Raw genomic sequence first — 26,501 nt, forward strand, 5'->3', positions numbered from 1 at the left:
GAGGAAGTCATTAAGCACTGTAAGGTGGATGAATTGACAGCCACGTCTAGACTTGGATTTAGAGGTTAGCTTGAGTTCAAAACTCTGGTCAAGACAAAGCCATTGCATTCTGGAATGTGTTAAGCTGGCACAGCCGGATTTGCTTCTCTTGCCTTTCCTGACTTAGTATTGAAGGAGCTAACCAGGATGCTCTTCCCAAACTTTTGCTCTAGCCAAAACCTTTGATCCTCCACTAGGCCAATATGGCACACCGTGTAAGAAGAGACCTTTTTCTCGTGAATGTGCATGCCTAGCCAAAAATAAAAAAAAAAAGACTATCACTGGCATTTACATCTTTACTTCACTCTCTCAAAGTCTCCTGTATTGCCCATCTCCTCTTGGGTTTGCACGGAGGTAGCTATCTAGCTGTAAAGCTGCACCTTTTGCAGCAGCAGTGAAGTAACTGAGAGGGTAATACAGACAAAGCTTTTGTTACAGCAATGGCTGTAGACACAATCAGAACCATTTTAAATAATCTGATTAATGGGAAATTACTTCATCTCCAGACTTGCCAGCAAGGTCTTCAAACAATCTTAGCACAAGCCCCTAACCATGCTGCTGACTAATCACTGGATCACACTGTTTTGCCAGCAGAGAAAGAATTTGAATGCTGTTTCAAGTAATAAAGGCATCTGAAGAAATCCAATTATAGGATTATAAGAAGAAAACAGTTTAGCAGATGGAAGAAAAAAAAAGGGGGAGGAAAATGGTAACTGTACTACCTGCAGCTAGCTAGGCAGAAGCAGTTTACATACACTTGTGCCTTGCAGCTCCACTAAGGGATGAGGGTCCTCTATCAGATAAGTAAGAGGGAATTATTTCCTGCTCTAGAATTAAAGAAAGAGCATGAACAAGTCTGCCAGTCTCGGTTTTGCTTTTTGGTCACAGGACAGGAATTGTAATTCCTATTCACACCATCAGGGGGATTAATCTCCAAGGGCCAAAATCACACTGCAATCTCTATTGACCACGAGAAAGCTGTGCCGGGGGTCTCTATGAAGATCTTTTATAGGGAAGATGTCCATCCAAAAAGTTGTGGGACATTTTTCAAGTACTGGTGAAAAGATAATGAAAACCTGATTTCTTAAGTGTGACTAGCATCCAGTAACTTTTGAACAACCGGTCTAAGAATTTGTTCAGTGACTTCTAATCCTCTCCCACATTTCACCTCAGATAAAGTTTCTGTAGCAATGCATTTGACTTCATCGCAAGTGAGTCCATCCCCCCATATTACCCCTCTCACCTATTGTCCTTCTGCACCAGAATATTGTCTCCATCTTCGATCAGGTTCTTCTGCTCTGTCACACCATAGCTCTCCCTGCAGATCTACACAAAACAAGAAAATTTTACCAGAAGTACTTCTCGGGTCATACGCCTGCAGAAAGATAAAGGGTAAATGCAGAACACTTTTTGCCTGCTGTAAATGTTCTTCCTGTTTCAGTACTTCACATCATTTACATTTGCTGTAGCACTGCTGTCAAGCCTAAAAGCAAAGTCAGAAGAGAAAAAGCTATCCTTTTAGGTCAACTTCCTGTAAAAAAAAAAAAAAAAAAAAAAGTGATAACTAATAAAACCTATATTAACTAAGCCCATATGCTCTATTAATAAAAAGTATTCCTTTTTGTGTTTTTTTGTTTGTTTGTTTGTTTGTTTTTTGTTTTGTTTGTTTTTTTTTTTTTTTTTAATTTAATGGAAGGTCAGTAGGTTACTTCATCTGCTTTCACTGTAAGACAGCGTGACCAAAAATTCTTGCTTTTGCCAGGCCTACAATGGTACCAATACAAACATACTCAGCACATACAGAATTGGTCATGCAAACAAAATGCAGGAGGGTCAATTGTCAAGTTGCCATACGTGAAAGGGCCTCATATTTTCACAGAAGCACAGAATGGCTGATGTTCGAAGGGACCTTTGAAGATCATCTAGTCCTACCCCCTCACCAAGCTGGATCACCTAGAGCACATTGCACAGGATGGCATCCAGGTGGGTTTTAGACTTCTACAGTGAAGGAGAATCCACAACCTCTCTGGGCAACCTGTCCCAGTGCCCTCTCATATTCAGACAGACCTTGATTTTGACAGCCAAGATCAGTTATTTATTCTTTTCAAGGTGTATTGCTTTTACATGGCAAGGTTTTGGTAGCAGGGGGCTGCAGGGGTGGCCTCTGTGAGAAGAGTCCAGCAGCTGCTCCATGTTAGATAAGGGCCAGCTTCAGCTGGCTCCAAACGGACCTGTCACTGCCCAGAGCCATGCCCATAAGTAATGTTATGCTCTCACAGAGGTGCAATCTAAGAAAGGGGAAAAAAAATGTGGCACAACAGCAGCTGGGAGAGTGAGGAGTGAGCAGCAGCCCTGCAGCGCCCAGGTGAGTGCAGCAGGAGGGCAGGAGGTGCTGCAGGCAGGCAGCAGCAGTTCCCCTGCGGGCTGTGCAGGGAGAGGCCCCTGGTGGAGCAGGCTGTCCCCCTGCAGCCCATGGGTCCCACATGGAGCAGATCTCCACGCTGCAGCCCCCCCATGGGTGGAGGAGCCCCCGGTGGAGCAGGTGGATGTGGCCTGGAGGAGGCTGCGGCCCATGGAGAGCCCCCACAGGAGCAGGCCCTGGGCTGGAGCTGCAGCCCATGGAGAGGAGCCCACGCAGGAGCAGGGGATCTGGGGGGAGCTGCCGCCCACCCGTGGGGGACCTGTGCTGGAGCAGTTTGCTCCTGGGGATGGACCCCATGGTACAGAGCCGTGTGGGAGCAGTGCTTGAAGAGCTGCTGTCTGTGGGCAGTCCCCACAGGCTCAGTTTGGGAAGGACGGCATCACCTGGGAGGGACCCCATGCGGAGCAGGGGCAGAGAGGGACCCTGAGGGAGCAGTGGAGACGAAGCATCAGGGACTGACCACGGCCCCAGTTCCCCATTCCCCTGTGACCCTCGGGGGGAGAAGGTAGAAGAGGGCAGATGGGAGGAAGGTGTTTTTAGTTTTTCTTTCTTTCATTCTCACTTCTCTAGCTTTTTGGTAATAGGCAATAAATTTCTCTAATCTCGCTATGCTGAGTCTGTAAAAGACAATTTGGTGAAAAATTTCTTGGGTGTCTTTAAAAGTATCTTTTTTGTTTTGTTTTAAACAGAGTTTATGATATCATCATTATGGCTTCATCCTGAATTGCAGCTCTGACCTGTGTGAGACACAGTCAGACCTGGATAAGTCTGATTTAGTAGACTTTATGCGCACTCATTTATGAAAAAAGAAATGGCACTCTCCAAGCTCAGCATGAATTTTCTTGACAATATGTGGCAGAGCTTCCTGATAATACCCTGTTATTACCCTTGGCTGGCCCTGGACAGACAGACAAGAATCCAGATCTACTCACAGTCTGCTACAGCATCAGGACTTACAAGCAAAGACACTGAAACATGGAAGCCCTTACCCTGCTCAAGTTAACAGAGGAAAACACAGCTGGAGAACAATGATGCTGAATTTCTTCATGAGTGTATGTTTGCACATGAGGAAGGACCTGATATGTTAACACACATCAAGATTTAACTCTTAATTCTATAGAACCTGTCCACTGTGTAATAAAAACTATTGTCTCTGGGTTACTACCAAATATATATATATATATATACACACATATATATATATCCTAGAAGCAGAGGGAAACTAACTGCATTAGTACATCTCCTAGAAAAATGTGGTTTCTGAGAAGTCTGACCATATACACTCACTATGAATTTTGAAGTTTAAAACTATTAGTATTATGACAGCAAGGAAAATTCTAAATTGCATTAGCATTTCAACAATTGACCCAGTGATGTCAAAGCCTAACTTACAGTTTCAAGAAGGATTCAGGAATCTAGTTCTCATTGTCTCGTGTGAGATCTTGGACATTGTCATTTAAGTCACATACCGCACTGACAATAAAGATATTCTGAAAATCACTCTACTTAATCTACTTACTAGCTTAGTTTTCATCATCATATATAAAAGAACAAGTGAGTTTTAATATTTTAACGTTAAGTATGTGGGTATATGCTACAGGCATATTTTTGAATAAACTATGATAGACATGAATGGGCTTTAACTGTACTATGACTATCATAAAACTTATATGTTAAATGTATCTTACTGTAAAATTCAAGCAGAATGTCTCTTCTATATCTTCCCCAGGGTAATCTAAAAGCTGCTGAAGACTCCTACATGAGAGTCAGGGAAAGAAATGAGAAAAAAAAAGATTCAAAAAAGTCAAACATTTAAAAGACAAAAGAAAATCAGCAAAAGTAAACCGCATCACACATCTGGTTAATAGGATTACAAGAGAGAGCACCTCTGATTCACTTGAAGAAGTAAAAAAGAAATATGCCTCAAATGAAGAGATGCTTTGTTAGAAGCAGGATACATGCCAGTCCACACAAGTTATCAGCGTAGTCCATGCCTACATGTATCCCCTTTAATGATCCTGGCCTCAAAACAGTTACATTTCTAGTTCTCAAGGACTGCTAGATATTTATGCTATCTATCACATATGCTATCTAGACACACACAAAGGCCTGAAGCAACAAAGAGGGTGGTGAGAAGCTATAACTTAATCCCCATTACGTAGAAGATATTCTTCTACTATCCCTCAAAATCCTGCTGCTGTCTTCCTAGCACTTTACTTTGTTACTATTAGACCTGCAGCTTTTTGCTGGTAAATCGGACAGCAACTCAAAAGAAACATGAAGACAGCAGTCATACAGTGGGATTTTAACCCCTCAGTATCAAAGTAAACCAATATGCCCATGCGATTACATAGAAGAGATTCAACATGTCTTTTAGAAAAAGTCATTCCTTCACCCCATTCAACTCCCTATCTTCTGGCATGGGAACAGGTCAGAGTTGCACTGATTCAAGGATGCAGTAAGTTCACATCCAACGTACACATCCCACCCTGGGCTATGCCAAGAGATATACAGTGGATCTATTTGCTAACCCAAGCCTGGCTTGGGGAAAAAGGCTGAGGCTAGGATCTGGGATCAGGCATGAAATCCCACAACTCGGTGGCAGGTCCCCGGTCATTTCCAAAGGTACATGGTAGGTATATTTTGGTTGTGTTGATATCAAGGTTTTTGGGGTCAGTAAGGTGGGTACAGAGGTTACAGCCCTAGCAGACAGATCTGATAAGCCTACAGAAGAGGAGAAGGCCTATGTGAAATTCACCACAGTCTTATGTATTTTGCTAGGCTCACAGGCCCCCAAATTAATCAGTCACTCAGAAGGACCAGGTGGTTTGTTGAACAGTTTTACCCCACCTGGCATTTCTTGCTCTCTGATGGATGGTTTCCCATCCCAGACAGGATGCAAATCTTGTTTTTCATACCTTCCTTCCGTAGGGGACAGCTCCTTCAAATCCTCTAGGCAGGGCTTCACGTTCAAGAGTTTTTTGTACAGAGCCAAAGGGAAGTGAAGGTCTACCACTGTGAAGTTGTAGATTGCAAGACCGCAGATGATGCCGATCAAGTGAAACCAGTTGTGTTCTACAAAACACTTCAAAACCACAGAGAGAAACCCTGATGAGACGCACTGTTTCTGCTGCAATGCACAGCACTCTTACCCCATGCACGAAGAAGACAGCCCCCGCTTTCCCAACTGGGACAGTATCAGAGTGCATCAGGTCCCAGTCTTGTTGTAAATTCCTTGTCCCTAGCCTTGCTGGAGTGTGGCACAGAAATGAAGCTTCAGAACCAAGTCCTATTACTTCTGCAACCTGTGATTAGCTGTGGAAACAGCAACACTTAGTTTCCACCTTATCTGCCTTTTATTTCCTTTTTAAATACTTCTGCATTTAGACATTAACAAAGCGTCAACGCTTGCCAGCTATGAACTGCAAGAAACTGGTCTAACACTTCTCTCCCTACCACCCATCTTATCCTCTATTAAAAGTTTATGCGTAACCACAGTGCCACCCAGGCAAACATAGGTAGGTGTTGGTATAGAGGCCTTCATTCCTTCACATATTTACTGTCACGTTGGTATGTTGGTCACGGTCTCATTGCCTGTATTTGCTAAATGTTGTAAATATACGACTTAGATATTTTCAGTGATTGTCATTACTTCAGTGTCAAAAGATTCGTTATTTTACATGCATTAACATGAAGAATAATTGCTCTGCAATACTGTTTACAAGTTGCAGAAGATGCTGTGTCATTTCCTTCCTTATAGAATAATTAATAAATTAAAAGAACCCCCACCAGGACAGATGCACCCGAAGGTAACAATGACATCGTCATTTTCCTCCTTACTAACTAGGAAGGTGAGGAAAAAAGGAGATGAACCATCACCTCCAGCTATCTGACAGGTAGAGGGAACTTCCACTCCCCACTTTCCAAAACCAACCAATATTCACTACAATGTTCTTGCCATTCAAGAGCTTCCTCACATAAAGCATTAACGAGTTTAGGCCCTGAAGGTGACTGTGTTGCATGAACAAGTGGATTGATTGCAAATAAGCGAATGGCAAGGCAAGCACTAAATTTTAATGCCAGTATAACCTGAACCTGGGGTTCTGTAGAATAGCACAATTATTCATATAAATAGCATGAAAAGCAGTTCATGCTATCTGAGAGTTCTTTGAACTGTCATGTGATACTTGATATATTAAGTCCTGTTATGGGATAAGAATAAAGAGAAAGAGCCAATTCCTTAACAGGCATCAGTATCATGGTTCTGATAAAGTTAATGAACCTATACTAATTTGCACTGACCATAAATAAAGCTCACGTTGTATTGTGGGAGGAAAATTGGAGGAAGATCATTTCTTTTCCATAGTTTGCTACTAAATTAATTACATCTAAAGCAGCACATCATTTCAGCCCGTGTGTAGAGAGGGCAATGGCTCACCGTGTCTGAAAACCACAGCAGGTTTGACTCTGGGTAGTAAGTGAACATGCCATAGATGGGGTTGAGGAGTTCTTTTAGCAAGAGGAGGAAGAATTCCTTTGTCACTCCTCCAGCATCAACAGCTTCCTCACCATCAAAGATGACCTGCAGAAAAAGCAGGTCAGTAACAATTATGCAGAGCTGAGACAGAGTGAATCAGACAAGTTTCCATCTGGAAGCCACACAAAGCAATTTGTCTGACATGTCCAAATCCACCAAAATCTTCAGCCAGTTCAAGTGCTCTGCTTGCAGGTAAGGACAGGGAACACGGAGTGGCAAATCTGATACTCTGAAAATGTAACTCCTTATGTTGTTCCTGTTAGATAGCAGCCAAGACATAAATAACCACCTGTCTTCCCAGCAACAGGCAGCAGCTGCTGAACTTCATAGCAACCTCTCAGATATTAAAAACACATCCTACTGTAGGTGGCCCATTCCAGCAGCATGGTGAAACAGACACTGTGCAATATCATAGACATTACTTCTCCTCTGTCCCCTATATAGGAGAGACACCAGAAAAAAAGTAAGCCTTCTAATTGGCTTCACGTAAACTGACTACTGCCAAAACAGTCCAGGAGTCAGACAGGAGAAAGATTCAGCTCCCCCACTGATTAGATGTGCCCTTGTCTGCTACACCTATGGCAGTACACTGGCAAAATGGTAATGTGAAGGGAGGAAAGGCTTCAGAAGTGCCAGCTGCATGAGAGGGTTCGAGGAAAACTTACCTTAAGAGGCTTTTTCAAATCAATATCTGAATGGATGCTCAACTCCCTTAAAGCATCACCAACTAAATTACTCCTGCGGACATGAAGTACCAGGAAAGGGCTTCTGGCCAGCAGAGGCTCCAGGGTGAGAAGCATGAAAACATTCTGCAAATTTGCACCGTTTATTGCCACCTGTAGATAACAGAGGCAGGAAAATCAGCTGCTGTTCAGCTCCTTTCTTCTTCTAGAGGGAAAACAGTTATGTGCCTGATGTTCCTTTCTTCCTTACTCTTTCGGTTTGGCTTCCTCAGGGTATGAGGACTGCGTGCCCACTCTGTACAAGTGTGTGCGTGTGTTCCCATTTGCCCCCCTATTTCCCACATCCATACGTTTGAGTCCACTGAGCAATTCTAAAATTTGAGCAACAGAGATATTAAACTCCTGAACACTTTTTGACATTAGGTGGCTGGAAGAAAAAGGTTTTATTTATACTTCTATTGAGTCAAAAGACTCAGTGTGAGCACAACCCTGATAAAATCAGAGTCTACAAGGGAAAACAGTGTTACTAAAACACCATGTGAGAAGATGTGCGCCTTGTGAGGAACCCACTGCATACAATTCAAAGCCCTCATCTACAGTGATTTTCTGGTGCCAGGAAAGATGCAAAGTCTGGTCAAAGCTTTGACCACCAGATTTGAACCCTTAGTCCTGACAACCACTCCTGTGCTGCACACAAACTTCAAAAAGGTGCTCACTCACCCAAAAGCCTTACAGCTCCTCTAATAGAGACCTCACCTTACTTCTTCTCATCCTTCTCATAAATACACGAGTGCTCCTTCCATAGGTACAGTTTACATTTCCCTGACATGCACATCTGGCAATTCTGATGTTACCAAACCTCTTGAAGTAAAAGAAACTCAATACTGTGTGTGCCCTGGATAGGGCTAAGAGCTTTTCCAGCTATTCTGCTCTCTCGTATCATAGAAACAATAAAATGAGGCACAAAGTAACCCCCAGTGAACTCCCTTCCATTCAGGCACCAATGTAAAAGGCAGGTCAAAAAGAAATGAGGCAGGAAAACTGGAAGAGAGAATGATTACCTGCATCTGTAGTTCTGCATCTGTCTGTAACATCTTGGTCTTAGCCTGAGCGTCAAAGATGAAGGGATAAGAACAGAGCGTCACGGCATCCTGCAAGACACACAGACAGACTGGTGCCCACGTACAGCTTCTAGAAGCATTGCTTCAAATAAGAGTCATGAAACACAATTTCCTTACCTGCATGATGGATGGTCTAACTTTCTGCGAAGGCAAAAAAAAAAAAAAAAAAAAAAAAAAGAAAACTTTTACTCTCTTGATTGTGTCAGATATTTTTTTAGGACAGACTAGTTCAAAGGTGACCCACAAAATTTTTCTCCTCTGGGACCAACAAGCCACTTTTTTCTTCTTAAAAAAAAAAAAGCATGGGAACTTCCTTCCCAAGACAATGCACAAGCCTAATCCAAAACTTGCACATCAAACATTACTAAGAGGACTAACTAGCACAGAAGCCTGTTAGCTTGCCAGAGGTGAAACTTATTTTTATGAAGAACAACCAGAAAACTATCCCCAAGGCAGAGATCACATGAAACAACAGGAAAGAACACAAGGCCACAACACAACAATACAAGGCCATTCCTGCAACACAAATTACTCTTCTCGTTAGCTCTATCAATACAATTTTAACTATTACTGTTATATCCAACTGAGTCATTATTTTATTGCTCTGCTCACTAAAAGCAAGCACAGAGCACTATTTATATGACGGAAGATGGGAGAGGGGACACAGCACACACAACATTTAGAAAGTGCATACAGACACATACAGAAATTCTTGCTACAGTCCGATTTTACTCTTGCAGCATCCCTTGATGGATGTCTTTTTGTTTTCTCATATCTGGGATTTCTTTCCTTGCATTATTTAAATAATCTCACTGGGTTCCCATACAGCATTGTCCAGCCCTCAGTTCAGTTATCTCTTTTCTTAAAGATGGGAAAGTGAGGCATAAAAGAGGTGAAGGGTCTTACCCAAGATCACCCAGCAGGTTACTGGAAGAGCCAGGAATAGAACCCACATCTCTTGAGTCTTGGTTCAGTCCCCTAGCCAGAACGTCACACTGCCTCCTCTTACAGAGCAACATTTTAAGACCACTGGCTATATTATTCACAATACCTGCCTAAACAGCAGAAGTAAAGGGTAAAAATTATAATTTTAGAATACAGGACTTGGCTCCTGAGGTCTTGATTACATTAAAAGGATCCAGTGACTGAATTAATCCCTTTGTGCAGGGACTGAATGGGATTCACATGAATAATCACAGAGGTTGTTGCAAACATTAGTTAAATATCGTTAACTCTAGCTCTTCTGGTTTTATTTTAAGTCAACTTCAAGGCACCAACTATCCAAATCTGAGAGATTTAACATATAGATGCTCCTATACTGATTACATTACACTCTCAAAAAGGATATTAAAAATGCAGATCTCTAATGACTGGAGAGACAAAAGTGGCTCTTACCATTCCAGCCTGATGTAGGAACCACATGAGATAATCCTCCTGAATGTCCACCAAGCTGGAAATCTCAGGGATATAAAACTTATCATATTCTACATGTTTAACCTTCTGATTTACCTAGGGAAGAAAACAGATGGCTTTTAAAATATGGATGTATCCAGCATTTTTTTAGAACAGGCTTTCATAAAATCAAATATATCAGCTTGCAACAATAGGCCCCAGAAAGTCTTGCAAAAAGCCATCATCCCTTTTATTTTAGTATGAGTATTTGAGACAGGACTAAGCAATCTTCAAGTACACTGAATTCATGAAAACCATTGACATCTTCACTCTTGTGGTGTCTCAGTGACACAAGACGGCTCACAAGCCAGGGCTGTCACCAATTCGCCCCGAAAACTGCCAAAGGGCAGACAAGACCGAGTGAGTATCTGCATGTTGGCATCTTGAGCCAACGTACACCCAAGGCTTACCTTGTGGAGTTTCTCCAGAAGTCTGAGAGCAGCTGTAATGTAGCTACTGAACAAGACCGGGATCAACAATGTCTTTCTTCCACTGAGGAGGTAAACTACTGCACCTTTATAGAGATCCACTAGCCTAAGGAAATATCGTGGGCACACTTGAGACCACCAGTTATCTGGAAAGAAAAGGAACATAAAAATACATCCTGAATTGAACACCACAGAATATTCCCCTACATAAAGATGAAAGTAGGGGAACACCCCTAAAAACAGTTTTAAAAACTTCCCTACATCTCTCCTAATTGTTGCAATAGAAAGCAAGCAAAGTAAGCTGCAGATATCAGAACTTGAGAAACTTTCCACTCACAAACAACCATGTCACTCACCACCCAGTCCCAACCCCTGATCAATACAAGAGCCTGAAATCAAGGTTTTTCAACCGTCTCAAGAAGCTCATATTCAAGATACTGTGTCCTTGCAGACAAAACATTGTCTGTCTGTAGTGATAAAAAAGTAGCTCTCTGGTCAGTTCTCCATCTGTACCACATCCTTCTCTAGCAGATGTCAGAAGGTGTCTCCTAACACATGTGCACTAAAGCTCCCTCTTTTTTAAAAAGCTGATTTCCTCCTTGCCACAGGCAGTAACCCTTACCTCTCCTCTGAAGGGACCCTGCCTATGAGTGTCTTTGCTAGAACCAATCCACCTGCAAAGTAGAAGATGCAGCTTGGGAAAACATCGCATCAACTGCTAGAAACAAACACCAACTTAGCCTCCCAAGTGTCAGCAAAACAACATATTCTTGCAGACAGAAGTACAAAAATCCTTTATATTTCTTTATTCTAACAGTCACAATGGACTAGGAACTCTGAGCATAGGAGAAAATCTGGTTACAAAACCTCCTTGAATAGAATAATAAATAAATCACTAAAGTTCAAAACAGTTTTCACTGGAGCAATGCTTCTGGACGTCTGAATCTATTATACAGCATTTTACACAATACTGTGCAAATTAGTATAAGATCACATTAAGAAACGGAAGAAAATAACTAAAAAGTAATATCCTAGCAAACACAAGTAACACTTTTGAGTAGCTTATCTCCTACTTAGCTTATATTGAGCTAATAGGAAATAAAGCTAGTAGAATTAAGATTCTGAAACAGGAGATGAACTGTTTATACATATAGCTTAGACATGACCAACCAATAGGTTTTTCTGCCCTTTATACTGATCAGGTTAACTTTATATTAGCAGTATATTCATTTATTTACCTTACACAGAAAAGAAATTTCAATGTGGACAATGTCTGATTAAATTAACAGAGTAAGATCACTTAAGCTTCATGATACACAAAATCTATGTTCACATAGAGGCATTAAAATTTTCTGGAATTGAGTCTCTGAATGTAGGTAAATTAGACAAGGTAAATTAGTTTAACTTCCCCAGTACATGTTCTTAGAAAGTTCAGGTTGAGTTGTTTTAATTTAGAAGCAGAATATTTCATTCTCATTTATTATCCACACCACCATAAATTTTATAGGTTTTATATTACAATAACTCACTAACTCCCTCTATCTTACCTGTATGGCACAGTCTTCATTCCCACATATTTCATATTTAAAATTCAAATTTTGTGTTTAAAATTCTTTTACATAGGAATATAGGTTTTGGGGGAGGATTCCTTGAATGCTTTTGGTCCGCAGGTGCTTTTTAGAGGCAGCTGCTTCATAGCAACACCGTATCACAAAGAACATTATCATAGAAGTCATAGTTAACACAACACCAAAATTAAACCAACATAAAGACCTGACTGAAAGATCCAAAGGCAACTCTTTGTGTTCTCCCTGGATCGTGAGAGCAATATGCATCTTAAATGACAGCCTCTTACCAAGAACTTTGCTGGGGTTGGTGTCTAAGCGCAGAATAGCCATTGCCAGAGGAAGCGTTAACGTGATATAATACTTTGAATCTTGGAAGGGGGGGAATTCAGGGAGAATCAGATAGATCCTCATTGCCTCAACGTCTGGTGGTGAGCTGGACAACTGAGGAATCAAGAAACTTTCAAAGCTCTTCAGTATCTACAGGGGAAAAAAGACAAAAGGAGGCAACTTATCCCGGATGATAGATCACCTACAAAATAGATGAGTAAATAATAATGAAACACAGCACATGTAGCACAGGTAGGCTTAACAGCTTTTGTTACTGATCCCTTAAAGCATTCCACAGGACAGGACTAAATTCATGTTTTCCCAAAAAGACATAAATGTTTGGGCAGTTTTTTCCAGGGATATCTATGTTAGTAAACCCTTCCTGTTGAAGGCCACATCCCTGCTTTAGAAGTACAGTGAATTGAATTTCTCAGACTAGAAACATTGCTGAACTAGTTTTTTTGTGTGCGTTAAAGCATGGCAAAAAAAAAAAAAAAAAAGACATAGAACTGTATAGCTAAAATTCTCCAGAAATAATTGCGTCTGAAGCAGGCAGATAACACGAAAAATTTCACCTGCTACAATTCCAATTTGGCAAAACATCTCACAACACCTTTCTACTCACTTCTCTCACTGACACCTATAATAAATAGTTGCACTGTGCCATAGCTCAGTGTACTCAGGTCCCACTGTACATAAAACAAGGACTGCCTCATCCACAGGACTACTCAACACACCAAGTCTTCTCTGCTTTAGGGGAGTTAGAATAAACTAAACAACCAGAAAGTACTCAACTGCTGACCCATAAGAAATAAGAACACAGTCATTATTTTCAAGCATAACATACAAGAATTAATTTCAGCAGTTAGTTCAAGTATTAAATGCCATGAAAAAAAACTGTTTTATAAACAAATCTTTGAGACGTTTTCTGAGGTCAAAATCCATCCAGGTCAATGGAGATGTATCCACAGATACCAAGATGAATCTGGCCTGCAGATTTGAAATACAAACTTTCCCTAAAAAATGCGCTTCTTCTCCCATGTTTCAGAGGGACAAAGCCTTTATATCCCCTCTGAATACCCAAAAATTTTTAAGTGCAATACCTGGTCTAGGAGAATGGAGTGTTGAGAGTTCATCAGCTTCTCAAACAGCACTCTGGTGGAGTTCAAATCAATCCCTGGGGTCTTTGGACTGGTTTTAAAATGTTCATCAATTCTTTAAAAAAAAATCAGAGACAAACAGACATAAGTTGAAGGAATTGAAAACACTACCTCTGTATTGGCACTGCCTGACCTCCAGGAAATGAACCAGACTAGAAACAAAACACAACTTGGAATCTTCTTGCTAAGGACAAGATGCACAGTGCCCCTTTCTGAACTCTTCTGGGCCTTGCTTAGATTTCGGATTCTTGCAAATAAACACTTCATCAAACTCTTTGGTTTCCCCAGGACTCCTCGCTATGCTAATAGCCTGCCTGAACAGGACTGACTGCTTAAAAACCTGTATAATACCTATCTATCATTTCAGGATCCTCTGCATTTTCTTCACATACACTTTATTTATTTTTATAGAAAATAACACCCAGTAAGAAAGGGAAGGGTGATAAGATGACATTATTCAAGGGAACATCAGATGAAGGCTTTCAAAACATAACAAACAAGATTTCAGAGAACTTGGTAATTCCACTCTCATTTTTTCTAAAACTAAATGATCGCAATCAAACCACAGAGCAGTTGTAAACAGTCTTCAGACGTCAGAAATGTTCTCTCCTGTCTGCTATGTGTGAAAGGCTGTAATTTACGCAGGCTACCTGTATAAAAGGGGTAATGAAGGCAAGCCTGCAAAGTACAACACAGTCCAACAGCCAGATCTGGGGACACCGAAATGTCCTGCAGTCCAGCAGGTAAGCTACCTAGCTCAGCACCTGGAGCATGTGCAGCATCTGGAGCAGAGACTCTCAGCAACACAGTCTGTAGTAAAAATGCACATAAATCTTTGCAGATGCTAGTAAAAAAAACAGTAATTGCTACAAATCTATTGACCTCAAGATTTCCCAGGTATGTCACTCCTCATCCCTGAGACACTGTCATACCAGACACACTGTGAAGGAAACGGTACCGGTTAAACATGGGATGCCTTTGTCAATTTTCTGATGTGGCCGTAATTATATGAGAAGGTAAATATTGTCTGCTGGAGTAGAACAGTTATTTCCATAGTAGTAGCTAGTTAAATACAGCCTCACCTCAGCATACGTTGGCTTCAAATGTTATGATTTATTTAGTCACAGATCTTCTGTGAAAGTTAAGTCCTGCACTGGCCAGGACATCATTAGGGTGTGAAGAGAACTGCCCAGAGGTGATCAAGTCACACACTCCATTCATTTCCACATTCAAAGGAGGCATGGGACTATTTGCAGTGACCCAACAACTTAGAAAACTCACTGAGTGTTTTAAACCAACATGACACAACTCTCCACATGCAGTAACAATGCTGCCTTTCCCCAAGGCTAGAGAAGAATCAACCATTGTACCAGCTGAAAAATGCAAGCATAATGAGTAACTTGTTTTCTTTTTCGAGCTGCTCTTGGAGAAGATTACTCAAAAATTATTCAGAGTAACTAGGCTCATCTTCACCTACTTACAGGTCATTTATTCATTACGTCACCATAAAAAATTCCTCCCCCACCTCAACTTATGCTGTTACCTCCCCAACCTTCACAAATGCAGGCAACATAATCCTTCCCAGCCCACAGCTTTTGACTCAGCTGTGCCTATTACATCCTTGTCACCACCTATTGTTAGTTACATCCATTTGAAACTCATGCTTTCATACGCAAAAGCACAAAACTTTTTCACAACTGATGTCACCTAAAAGAAAAGTGCTTCCATGCTGGCCTGGATGTATTTTTCATGAGCAGCCTGTGCTGAGGTATGCCTCCCTCCCTTTACAAGCACTAGCCCTCATCAGCTAGCTCAGCTGGGTGAGAGACTATTCAGGTACGTGGCATCAATCACTCATTTCTCTTCTTGTCAAATTCCCAACCCTCTCTTTCAAAGATTTTTATATTAATTTCATACAGAAAAAGTATAAGCATGACAACTCCAGGAACGTGTACAGTATATGTACACTAAACCATGCTCTTTCCTAGACTATTTGCCTTCCTTACCCAGCTCTGACTGCCTACCTCTTCCGTAAACACTCTCTGCCCCAGTCTCCTGACCAAAAAATCAAAGCCCAGTGCAAAAGCAAGTAGAGAAAAGAAGAGATTCCAGTCTGCCTCAAGGGAAAGCTACGCTACTTAACTCTCTTTGATACTTACTTCTTCTCCAAGAAGCTTCCATTCCAGCAGGCAGCCGAGGACAGTATCTGAACAACATTACTGTTTGCAGCAGGAAGACAAAAGAAAACAGAGAGAGAGGGTATAAACAGATGTCCAGTAAATCTCTTCAGCTATCTTCCCTTCCTTCAATGGGAAACAACGTCAAGATCATCCCATCATTCAAAGGCTAAGTGGCTTACTCAGGATCATATAACACTCCTCTTTCAAAGGAGGGAGGTTAGCAGTGCTGCCTTTCCATCTATTCTGCCCTTCTCATAGCAGGCAAACAAGAAAAAAATTAACCAGTGTGTTCACAGCTTCTTGCTGCTTTACACAAACTCTAAGCACATAATAAAGAACAACTTTTAAATCCATTTCCCACCCACTATTTGCAATATCCTGAAGCAGCCTTAAATTCCTCTGGTTTTGCTAGGAAGCTCTAACCTAGCATCCTTGTGACTGGCACCTGTACTCCCCTTGGATATAACCAAGAACCACACTTGAAAAGGCTGCTGAATTTCAAGTGAAAACAGGGCATGGAAGCCAACAAAATTATTTAAATAAAACTTCCAATAATAGGCTTGTCCAGTGCCACAATACCTACTTGACAGAATTAGAACTGTTCTTTTCTAAAAGCTTTTGCCTCCAGACATCTATAGTTTCATCATTTATTAAACAGGTATAACGCGTTTCATTTATGGTCCGGAAATCATCAGCAGGCAAGGAATTCTGTGAGAAGATACAGATTTCAGCAAACACAAGGCTTGTAAAAACAATTCCTTCTTATTAAAAATCTCAGTTTTCTATATATAATTAATAGGTCTCTGGGTGCGATCTCTGAACAGGCTTGATTAGGAAGCTGCAACATTACTAATGGGCCAAAAGGAAAGGCATGGGAAAAAAAAAAAAAAAGACAATCAGCAAAACCATTATTACAAAGAGGAAAAGAAAAAAGAAAAACAAAATACATTTCCTTAAATGTACCAAAGGCCTTTTAAATAATGCTGTATATAGCTACAGGCTTAGTACATTTCGTCTAGATTTATTTCCATGCCTCTAAAGTGTATGTTAAACACTTACTGGAATAAATAAGCCAGAAGGAGAAAAACCATCATTCAGCCCACAATCCAGCTGATCTGTCAGAACCCCACTGTGTGTTCCGCTGCCTTACACTGATCACCTGGGCCCCACTGTCTCAGGAGGAAGGCAGTCCCTTTCTTCCCATCTGCCAAGGAAGTAACTCCCTTCCCTGATGATCAAAGTGGTTTACCACCAAAAAAAGGTGCATAGTGAGGGCTGGGACAGGTGAACAGGCTTGAGAAAGTATTTCATTTGTTTTACCTCATATTTGGAGCAAAGCACAAATGTTTGGTCTCCTCCAGAAAAGATATGTTTAACAATGTGATATTTACAGGCATCTGTTGAGGAAAGCGACACAGTTGTGTTAGGGGCTGATGAACGCAAGTTTCTGCTTTGCCTTTCCTCCACATTTGCACTGCCAGTGTCTAATGCTTTACACTTGAAGGCAAGGCTGAACTCAGTAGGAACTCAAGCACTTCAGCACTTTATTTTACTTTTTTTTTTTTTTTTTTTTTCTGAGACATACTGCCTGACAGGAGGGGAAAGCTGTAATTTTTAAACTACAATGGGTTTTTTAATGAGAAATCAGAGCCCTCAGAAATCAGCATTAGGACAATTTCATGAAGGCTCAAGATTGTGAAATGTTGAGCTCTGCCGTGATAAGAGAAAGGGAGAGGGCACACAGAGTAACAGAGAGCAAGAGGTCACACAGTAATTCCCCAGTGCACTCAGGCCAGGGGAATGGGTTTTTTTTGCCGTTTCAAGCACTTTCACAGAACAATGTCAAGGTGTCTTTCGACCGCAATGGATGAAAGGAAGTGATTCATGTCCATTTGCCGCTCTAAATCACGCGCAGTACGTACCAGGCTTCCCTGAGAGTTGCCCATTGTGAGCTGCCCAGTGACCCTTCACAGGAGAGGGACACTTAACATTGCAAGTGTGCCCAGTTCCCAGCTGGCCTCTTGTTCCACAGCCAAATGCATAGATCATTCCTGAAGAAGGCACAAAGGCTAAAGTGTGGTGTCTGTAACAGAGACGGGTACAAATTAACTTAATTTTGACGTGTACAATGCAGAAGCAAGACTATTCCTTCCATTTACAAGAGCCAGTGTCAGCATTAACCTCCACTGAAGGACAGGACTCACCTGCCACAGGCAATCTGGGATACTTCACTGCCCATTAGCTCAAGAACTCTTCGGGGGTTCACTTCGTCATTCATGGAGTCATGTCCCAGTTGCCCACAGGAACCTGCACCGAACGTGAACACCCCTCCACTCTGTTAGCAAATCAAACAGCATATTCTCCATTTAGGACCCATATCCCAGCAGCATCTCTCTGACTCCAGTTCCACTACGAGCCCAAGCTTAAGCAGAGATTGCTGGGGATTTCCAAAGGATTCAGAAAATAAGCTTGGGTTCCACTAATGAAGCTTCCAAATTGCTTCCTTGCCACCCATCAGAGAGTGTCAGACTTATCTCTTAGTATGCCTGCAGCAGACAAGCTTCCCCCCACCATTACCTAATGGGCCTGAAATCTCAGAAGGTTTAACCATGGTTCAATAGCACCCATTTCCACAGTACTTTACACTGATCTCTGGTGGCTGCTGATCAAAAGGATGATGAGCTTTTTCCTGGAAAAAGACCCACACTCTCTGGTCTTCACAGTGGTTCTCCCACTGGAATCCCACAGCTAGCTGTTTCGATTCATTTTTCAGTGGAGAACATGTTGGCACCAACCAAGGAAGCAATACCTAGGAAGTGGCAGGGGCAAGGCAAGAACTGGAACAGTGATCTTCCAAATGCCATCCCTATCCTCTGTTAAACTACACACTACTTGGAAACTGCAGTAGCTTTGGAACTGCAAACCTCTTGTAAATGCTGTGACTGACCGATAACTTTTCATTTTACAGCCCATTATTTCTGGCTTGCCTTTTACTCTGAAGCACAATAACTCTCCATCTTCCAATACAATGTTATTTTTAACCTCCTAAGATATATGTTTGTTCTTTTCTATTCCTCAAAGCTCATTTCTTTGAGTGATTCATCTGAGTTTTACTATTTATTGTCATGGATTACTAACATCTTCATCTTAAAAATGGCAATGGATCATGTGGGCAAAGAATCTCAGAATAAATTATCACAAGACTTTACTTTTGGTTTAGTTTCTCTTACTGGTGTTAGATGAAATAAGGTTGGTCAGTCTGCTCTTTTCTATCATTTCCTAGGAAACTAAAGTGAAACCATCAGGCAGGCAAGACAGCAGCCGGGGCTTCCAGGTTAGCTCCTCTACCTTTGTTAGAACTGCCGTGTGTTCCTCTCCACAGCTGATGTAAACAACCTTCTGAGACCGCAACAGCTTCACATGGCAAGGCGATTCTCGGTCTGTGTAAGACAAATGAAATAAAGGAATTCTTTCATAAACACAATCCGAAATGCCTGATAAAACCTCTGGCAGCAGTCTGATTTTCAGACTTGTTCTATAATTCAGATGGAGCACAGCTTTAACAAACGTGGGAAAAACAACAGATCCCTTATTACTTTACTGTTGCTTTCTCCCTCCAGTCTTAAAATATTTGCCCTGGTTCAAAAACCATTGGGTATTGCAAGAACACAAATATATAATGTGTTTTGTATAAATTCAATGTGTGCTTGCAACTGGGGACACGACTAGTGCAGGTGAGCTACACCCACCTTCAGCCTCATGCCCCATTCCAAACTCCTCACTTTTGTTTCCAAAAGCTTGCTACGACTTCTTCATACAGAACAATCCTGATGTGTCCAATACACATGGCAAGCAGCAGGTGCATTTAAATACCTAGTCTTCCTTCTGTTGTCATGCTTTAAGATCCTCCTACTTGCAAAGGCTAATCTCTGCCAACAGTTAAATGGTGCTTTTCTCCTTCACTATGACATTCTAATCATTAAAAGTACACATCTCGAGGATAAATACACTATGCAAGGCTATATGTTTCACTGATTTAAAAGAATATATATATTTTTATTATTAAAAAAGCACTTAAAGAAGCAGTAGGTACCCCAAACCAGCTTCAGACAGCAAGGGGAACAGCTGCTTACTTTGTACCAACAAAAAACCCAGTTCCTACCTATAGAAGTTGTTCAATTTTTAAGACTCTCACCCAAGGATTTGACAGGTGCTTTTTTTTTTCTGTATAGCGAAAGGAAAATGGTCACATTTTCATGCATTTAAAAATGAGGGCAGGCTTTTTTCATTTACTTTGTTCTGCAGTTTAGCACAAAGTAAACAAGTAAACTTCTAATACACAAGCTGCAGCATTTCTAATAGTGCTGTGTTGAAATCAGAAGCATTAATCTGTCAAACGCCATGCAAAGAACATAGATGCTCTTATACAAGGCCAGTCCTCTATCTTACAAACCATAAAGATAATAAACCTGGAGCATTTTTGAGAAAGCACAAAATGTGTTACAAGTCTTACAATTGCGTTTCGTATTCCTAAAAGTGCAAAGCAAGATGAAATTAAGCATACAGGCTGGTTTTGAGTAATTGCTTTAAATACATGTTTCAGTTGGTAGGGTGGGTTGTCAAGTTGCATCGTTCCCTTATAGGTAGACAAAATGTGAGGCAATGCTTTTCTCTTGCAACATACGGTGTTTATAAGCTACTATATACACAACCTAACAGTTTTAAATATATACACACCTCATGTATTCACCCATGCAAAGCAAATTATCCATGTGTGTTGCATTTCACATCCACACTCAGTAACTTGCCTAGATACTTAAAGCTACTCAGAAACTATGCAGATAAAGATGAAGAGGTTGATCTGAAACTCCAAAGAAAATCTCTCTTGCCTTTGCAAATAGTTAAAGAGCACATTAATAAGCTGAGGGAATCCGGACTTTTCAGACTAGTGGTAATGTCATATCCACTCTTGAAGCCTAATTTATAAATCAGTCTTCAGGTCTGTTGATGGCTAGGCTTCACTGATCATGACCACCTGAAATAAAACATACCACTGGCCCTGCATGTCGGAAAAACTGCGCAAGTTCAGTTTGTTGTTCCACATGGAGAGCCTTTGCTCTATATCAACTTCAAATAACATATAAACAGAGTGTTTCTGAGGGGAAGAATAACATAAGCACTTTCCTGGGTTCCTGCATTTTGACACTTTTTTTTTGACCTTCACTCCCACTAACATCTACAAGGGAAAAAGAGGTGTTTCTATTACGACTAATCATAAAAAGCCTATAGAGCCAAAGACTTTTTCTGTCCTCTAAGGCAGAAAACCTAAGGAGCTGCTGAGGTTTCTACATCTGCTCAGTAAAAACAGACTGTCAAAAGAAAAAAGAGTGTCACTCAGACAAAAAAACGTCCATCCTTCTTTCACCAAAGAGCATAATTTCAATACCTCGTTCATCACTTAGTCCCAGTTGTCCTGAGCTGTTCTTCCCCCAGCCAAACACAGCTCCTGAGAGAGAGAGGGCAAAACTGTGTGCTCCACCTGCAGCAACCTGAGCCAAAGGGATGCCATCAAGAGATTTGACACGTTGTGGACTGGCTTGGGAGGGACATTCTTTACCCAAGCCCAGCTGACCATAGCTGTTCTGTCCCCATGTGAAGAACTGGCCATCTGAAACAAAACAAAACAAAAAAAAAAGAGAACAGTGAATAAGAGCTGGTCAACAGAAGAGCAAGTTTGTCAAAATGAACACCATTGCTGGGGGCTTCTCTCCCACCCAAACCTCATGATGGAAAAATCAAGCAAGATGATCTTTCCTAAAATAAAAGCCCTGTCCAAAGACATTAAGTAAAGAAAGATGCGTAACTAAGTGCAAAATACAACATGGACTGCTGTAACTTAAACAACACAACAAAGAATGGTCCACATGTTGCATACAGAAGAGCCAAGGATAATTTTGACGCAACAGAATTAACTCTACACATTTTTCTACATCAAGATGGAAAGCTTTTAATTGTTCCTGCCATTATTCACTAGTGAGGCAGTGCGTAATGAGTGATGCTTCCTTTCTTGGCAGTATTGGCAAAGCTCTTCAATATTCATGGTATCTGATCCACTTTATTGTCTCACATTTGTCCCAAAAACAGTTGAGACGGGGATGTCCTTGGTTTATTGTGCAGAAATAAGCAATCTTGGACACTGTGCAAAACAACAGCAGAAATCTTGGTAGTAAATAATGAATGTTACAGCACCTGCTGCCAAAGCCAGGCAATGCCAGTTTCCACAGGAAACCTGCAGTATCGTCTGTTGGTTCAGCTTCTTTATCAACCTAAAGAAGACGACATTATTTTAGAATAATTATCCACAAATATAGTATGTCCATAGATTAATTTATCATTTCCATTCAGGTATTCTAGACACACATATAACCTGTGATTTTGAGATGAGGAATTGAATCTTGGAGGTGATACAGATCTATGCATAATAAATACAAATCTGTGAGGAGATCTAGATACTTGATTACCAACTCCAACTATCTTTACTGCTACATTTCCAGACATCTGAAAATGGTGGGGAAAGAAACATTTTTTGGTGTCTCTACTATTCTTTTACAGGCATTGACATCCTTCAACCCATCAGGGCATAGTAGTTCCTATGAGTTATAGAACCAAAACCTCTTCAAGTGTTTTGCACAAAGAACAGTACGTCAAAGGTTCAAGTTGCTTCAAAAAAATGTTATTTTTAAAATGGCACAATTACATTGGCATGTGAGCATGTCTCTCTTTGTTGTATCAGATCCGCCTGCAAGTTAAGAGCTTTCTTCCCACAGAGCCCTTCATCTGAAATATGTGCTTTTGCAACTAGAACTCATTTTCTTTAAATACTGTTCCAATAATAACAGCCACCCTACTAGATAGGTGCCCCAAACCTCCTCTTCCTGCTCTGCGCTGGATATGCAGCGGTAACCAGAATAACAGACAGAACAGATCTGTTATTAATGTAGCCTGATACAACACCACTGGGTACAAAGAGATCAGCTGTCTTCATTGTGGTGCTAAGCTGTGACATGTCATCTGCGAACTGCTTTGGATGTCAGCCACTGGCCCCTGCTCCATCCACATGTCCTTGTACTTAATACTCTTAGTACTCTGAGACAGGTAACAGACATTAAGCAAGTGAATAAAAAAAATAAAAGAGCAATTCCCTGAAGTTTCTGAGCAACACAGACTATTCAGAATTGCAATGGGCTGGGTAAGAAGCTTTGCTGACAAGCAGAAGGTGCTAATGGGCAACACTGCAAGAGTTTCAAAACTGAGGTGCCAGTTCACAAGGCCATATTTTTACCCCGTTCTTGAAATATGGCCTTGTGAACTCAAAGGATTTCTAGGGAGTGGAATAAACAGACACCACACAACATTTCTGTTTTGGAGTCCTCCCTCATGTATCTCCTTGCTCTGTAGAAAACACCGACAGATTTTTCTTTGAAGAAGCTGAGCATGCTCTTTCTTCATGTGCCCCCAGCACCAAAGTCCAGAAACAGAAGTCCTGGCCTGCCCAAACTTCCTGAATGCCAATGAAACTTAAAAAATGCTGAGAGGGGAAAGGAGGAGGCATCATGCTACTACTGGTACATGAGAAGCGCCCAATTACCAGCCCTTGGAGTGAGAGCAATGCTCCAGGCTGGAAGGTGAAAAACCCCTGACACAACACCTCCAAGTAGGTGCCTTAAGGAAACTTGAACCTCTTCAAAAATTTACCTTGGCACTGTCACTGCTTCTTCTATCGTGGTGAGGCCCAACTGCCCATCGCTGCCGGCACCCCAGGAGAAGAGCTGCCCCTGGTCGCTGAGTGCCACGCTGTGAGACTCTCCGCAGGCCACGTGGACTATGTGCTGCCCTGCCAGGGCTCCAATTTGTTCTGAGAAAAAAGAAAAAAAAAGAAAAAACTGGTCACAGGACTGGTCTCATAGCTACATCCAGACATCAGGTCTGGATAAACCTGTAGGCAAAGCCATTCAGAAGGTGTGTTGATGCTCAATTTAGTTTTAAAACATTTCCTACAAGAGGAAAGCACCAACCTTTACTGAAACTGCTGAGCTCTTCTGAAAGTCTGGCTTGTGAATCATAGGATAAGGGCAGGTACACGCCCCAGAGCACAATGATAGCCTACACACAGACAGCCTCTCAGATACAGGCAATCAGGTTATTTAGGAACAACCAGACTTCTCAGATTTGATGTTTCCTAATTCAGCCTGGATGTGGGGATCAGCAAGGGCTCAGAAGCCAGCAAACCCTGTAAAATACATTTGACCTTCCACACCTCTCATGTCCAATGAGAGGTTGTCCAAAAAGCTCATCAATTCAGTTGTCTCTTGCTTTTCTACCCGATGCACAAAGCACACATGTCACAACACTCCCAGTGCTAAGCCTGGAACAGGTTTGAACCTACCAACCTGTTGCTAGCAGTGCTTCTATTGGTGTCAGATGCTCATTAAAAAAATCGTATAAAGAACAAGAGGGCCTTACAGAGGAATAAAAGAGAGAAAAAAAAAAAAAACAACACTCATTCCTTTGGAAGATTACCCACAATTTACTTTTCATTGTCATGTCATGTTATGCAACTGGAATAGGTTTGACAGCTATTTTTAGAACATCAGCAACCAAGTCTTACTCATTACGCAGAGCTTTTACAAACTGACATGAAAAGGTCTCGTCTTGCAACAAAACGCTGGAACTGACAGACAGCTGAATGGAAAAACTCCCCACAAGCCAGACAGAAGCAAAGCTGATTTTCTTCCTTCTTCCCTGAAGAAATGTTTCGGAGTGGATGAAGAAAGATGCACTGCATAAGCTGCAAGGTGGTGATTAGTTTGATTAAGTCCCCCTCTCACTTCCCACTTGTCATTCTGCGCTACCTCATGGAGTTCCCGTTTTCACTTCTCTCTTCTGTCCATTTCACCTGAGCATAAACAAACATACCAAGGTTTGACTTCTTTTGGTCCCGACCTTGTCAGATCTTTTCCTAAAAAGATGAAAAGGCAAAGCACTTCCAGGACAGCGATTTTTTGGATCGTGACAGGCATGGTTCCCAGTGCTGCTCCAGCATTTTCTTGCCTGTCCGTACGTCGCAGCCACACTCCAACAGAAGCTGAGGACAGCTGCTATAAGCTTGTATAACTCAGCTCTGACAGGCAAGGTGATTTAGCTTGAAGGTGTTGGAAACTGCAATAAAGCTTGGCCAAAAATGAAAAAGCATGAAAAGCTCACCTTTGGTCTGTAGCTTCCGAATTTGTAAAACAGGGCTTCTACTTAGTGCTGTTGAAAAGCTACACTGCAAGATCTTTGGTGTCTGAGACTGCTGGAAGCACGAAGCACCCAGTTATATGACACTGATTAGAACAATGAATTACTGATCCCATTTGCTACTCCTCCTAAGTTTACCAGCAGGCGGGTATATTTTTTCTATGCATAGCTTCCAGTTGCTAGACAAGCTTTTCCTAGAGGATGTGGCAAAATCTTTCAGCCCTAAGTGTCCTGTGATGTACGTGGACAGCACCAGATGGCTTCTTCTGTCTGAAATCAGCCCTAATGCTACACCTTCAGGGGCAAAATCTGGTTTTCTCCCCCAGGGAGAAGCAGCTGTTGCTTGGAAGAGTTTCAAGCAGTATCAGTCCTCTCGGACACCTAAGTGGAGCTCCTCGTGTCCTCCCCAGCTTGAGAACAAGCAACTCAGCACATTTGTCCCTCTCGGTTGTTTCTTTCTGCTCAGAAAGGGCTGAGTCTCTACATTAGGTATCTTGCCCAGATAATAGATGGCAGGAGAAACACAGGGGAGGGAAAACCAACTGTTGAAATTCCTCTGAGCTACATCACGGCAGCTGTCAACAGGCAGAAATTTGGTAAAGACACAGTACAAAAAGCTCATAAACAACAGCGGATCCCCAAGCTCTCTGACAAGATTTTCATACATTTAGTAGGATCCTTCAGCTCACTGCTGATTCCTCGGTCTCCACTAGTCATCCCAGAGGTGATTCTGCACATGGACACCCCAGCTGTATTTCAAGGCTGTGGTGAGCTTCGTGATTTCAGTCCTAATAAAGTCAGCTGAGCATTAAAACACGTCTGAGTGTTTCAATGGAAAAAGGAGAAGAGAAAAAACAAGCTCCAGGACCTGAAATGCTCGCAAGCCAAGGGTTACTCCTTGTTTTGTCAGCACTGCCTTAGCTATTCACCGCTTTTACCAGCATCAGAAGCACCAATACACTCAGCACCTTTTCCAGGAAACACCACTCCCTGTGAAGCCTGGTGCTGACACCTGGAAACTGGTAACTGCAGAGGGAAAAAAAACACGTGCTGTTTGTCAGGGCCTTTTCACCCCTTCCTCTCTGCTTTAAAGCCCCCGTGCATCACCCCGTGATTGCCTTCTGCACATTTTCAGCTCCTCTCACGCAGTTCTCTCGTGGTCACAGCTGCCATGAAGAACATCCAGAGCCTGGGATTGAAGAGGAGGAGATCAGACTGTATAGACTACCTAAGCAAATATATAGAATTTGTGATGCTATCAGGTGCTTCTGAAAGCATAATCTG

At 41.7% G+C, this 26,501-nt stretch overlaps 1 protein-coding gene across 2 annotated transcripts in view; it reads right to left on the reverse strand.

Annotated features, from left to right (window-relative positions):
• Positions 1-26,501, reverse strand: part of HERC3 (HECT and RLD domain containing E3 ubiquitin protein ligase 3) — a 39,417-nt gene that overhangs the window by 4,882 nt on the left and 8,034 nt on the right. The window contains exons 3-22 of one of the 2 annotated variants that reach the window (XM_082759778.1): positions 23,673-23,832; positions 22,167-22,243; positions 21,364-21,585; positions 19,266-19,357; positions 18,122-18,252; positions 17,840-18,000; positions 17,238-17,314; positions 16,501-16,625; positions 15,897-15,956; positions 13,681-13,792; positions 12,538-12,727; positions 10,665-10,828; positions 10,198-10,311; positions 8,920-8,943; positions 8,743-8,832; positions 7,664-7,834; positions 6,900-7,043; positions 5,380-5,546; positions 4,150-4,216; positions 1,283-1,365 (exon numbers count right to left, since the gene is read on the reverse strand). In XM_082759778.1, coding sequence (XP_082615904.1) covers positions 1,283-1,365; positions 4,150-4,216; positions 5,380-5,546; positions 6,900-7,043; positions 7,664-7,834; positions 8,743-8,832; positions 8,920-8,943; positions 10,198-10,311; positions 10,665-10,828; positions 12,538-12,727; positions 13,681-13,792; positions 15,897-15,956; positions 16,501-16,625; positions 17,238-17,314; positions 17,840-18,000; positions 18,122-18,252; positions 19,266-19,357; positions 21,364-21,585; positions 22,167-22,243; positions 23,673-23,832 — 2,431 coding nt within the window. Of the gene's footprint in view, positions 1-1,282; positions 1,366-4,149; positions 4,217-5,379; positions 5,547-6,899; positions 7,044-7,663; positions 7,835-8,742; positions 8,833-8,919; positions 8,944-9,708; positions 9,858-10,197; positions 10,312-10,664; positions 10,829-12,537; positions 12,728-13,680; positions 13,793-15,896; positions 15,957-16,500; positions 16,626-17,237; positions 17,315-17,839; positions 18,001-18,121; positions 18,253-19,265; positions 19,358-21,363; positions 21,586-22,166; positions 22,244-23,672; positions 23,833-26,501 lie in introns of those variants that run through there. The other variant, XR_014317450.1, reaches the window with a different exon arrangement.

This window comes from Aythya marila (assembly GCF_965140915.1).
Source record: "Aythya marila genome assembly, chromosome: 4".
NCBI classification, from domain to species: Eukaryota; Metazoa; Chordata; class Aves; order Anseriformes; family Anatidae; genus Aythya; species Aythya marila.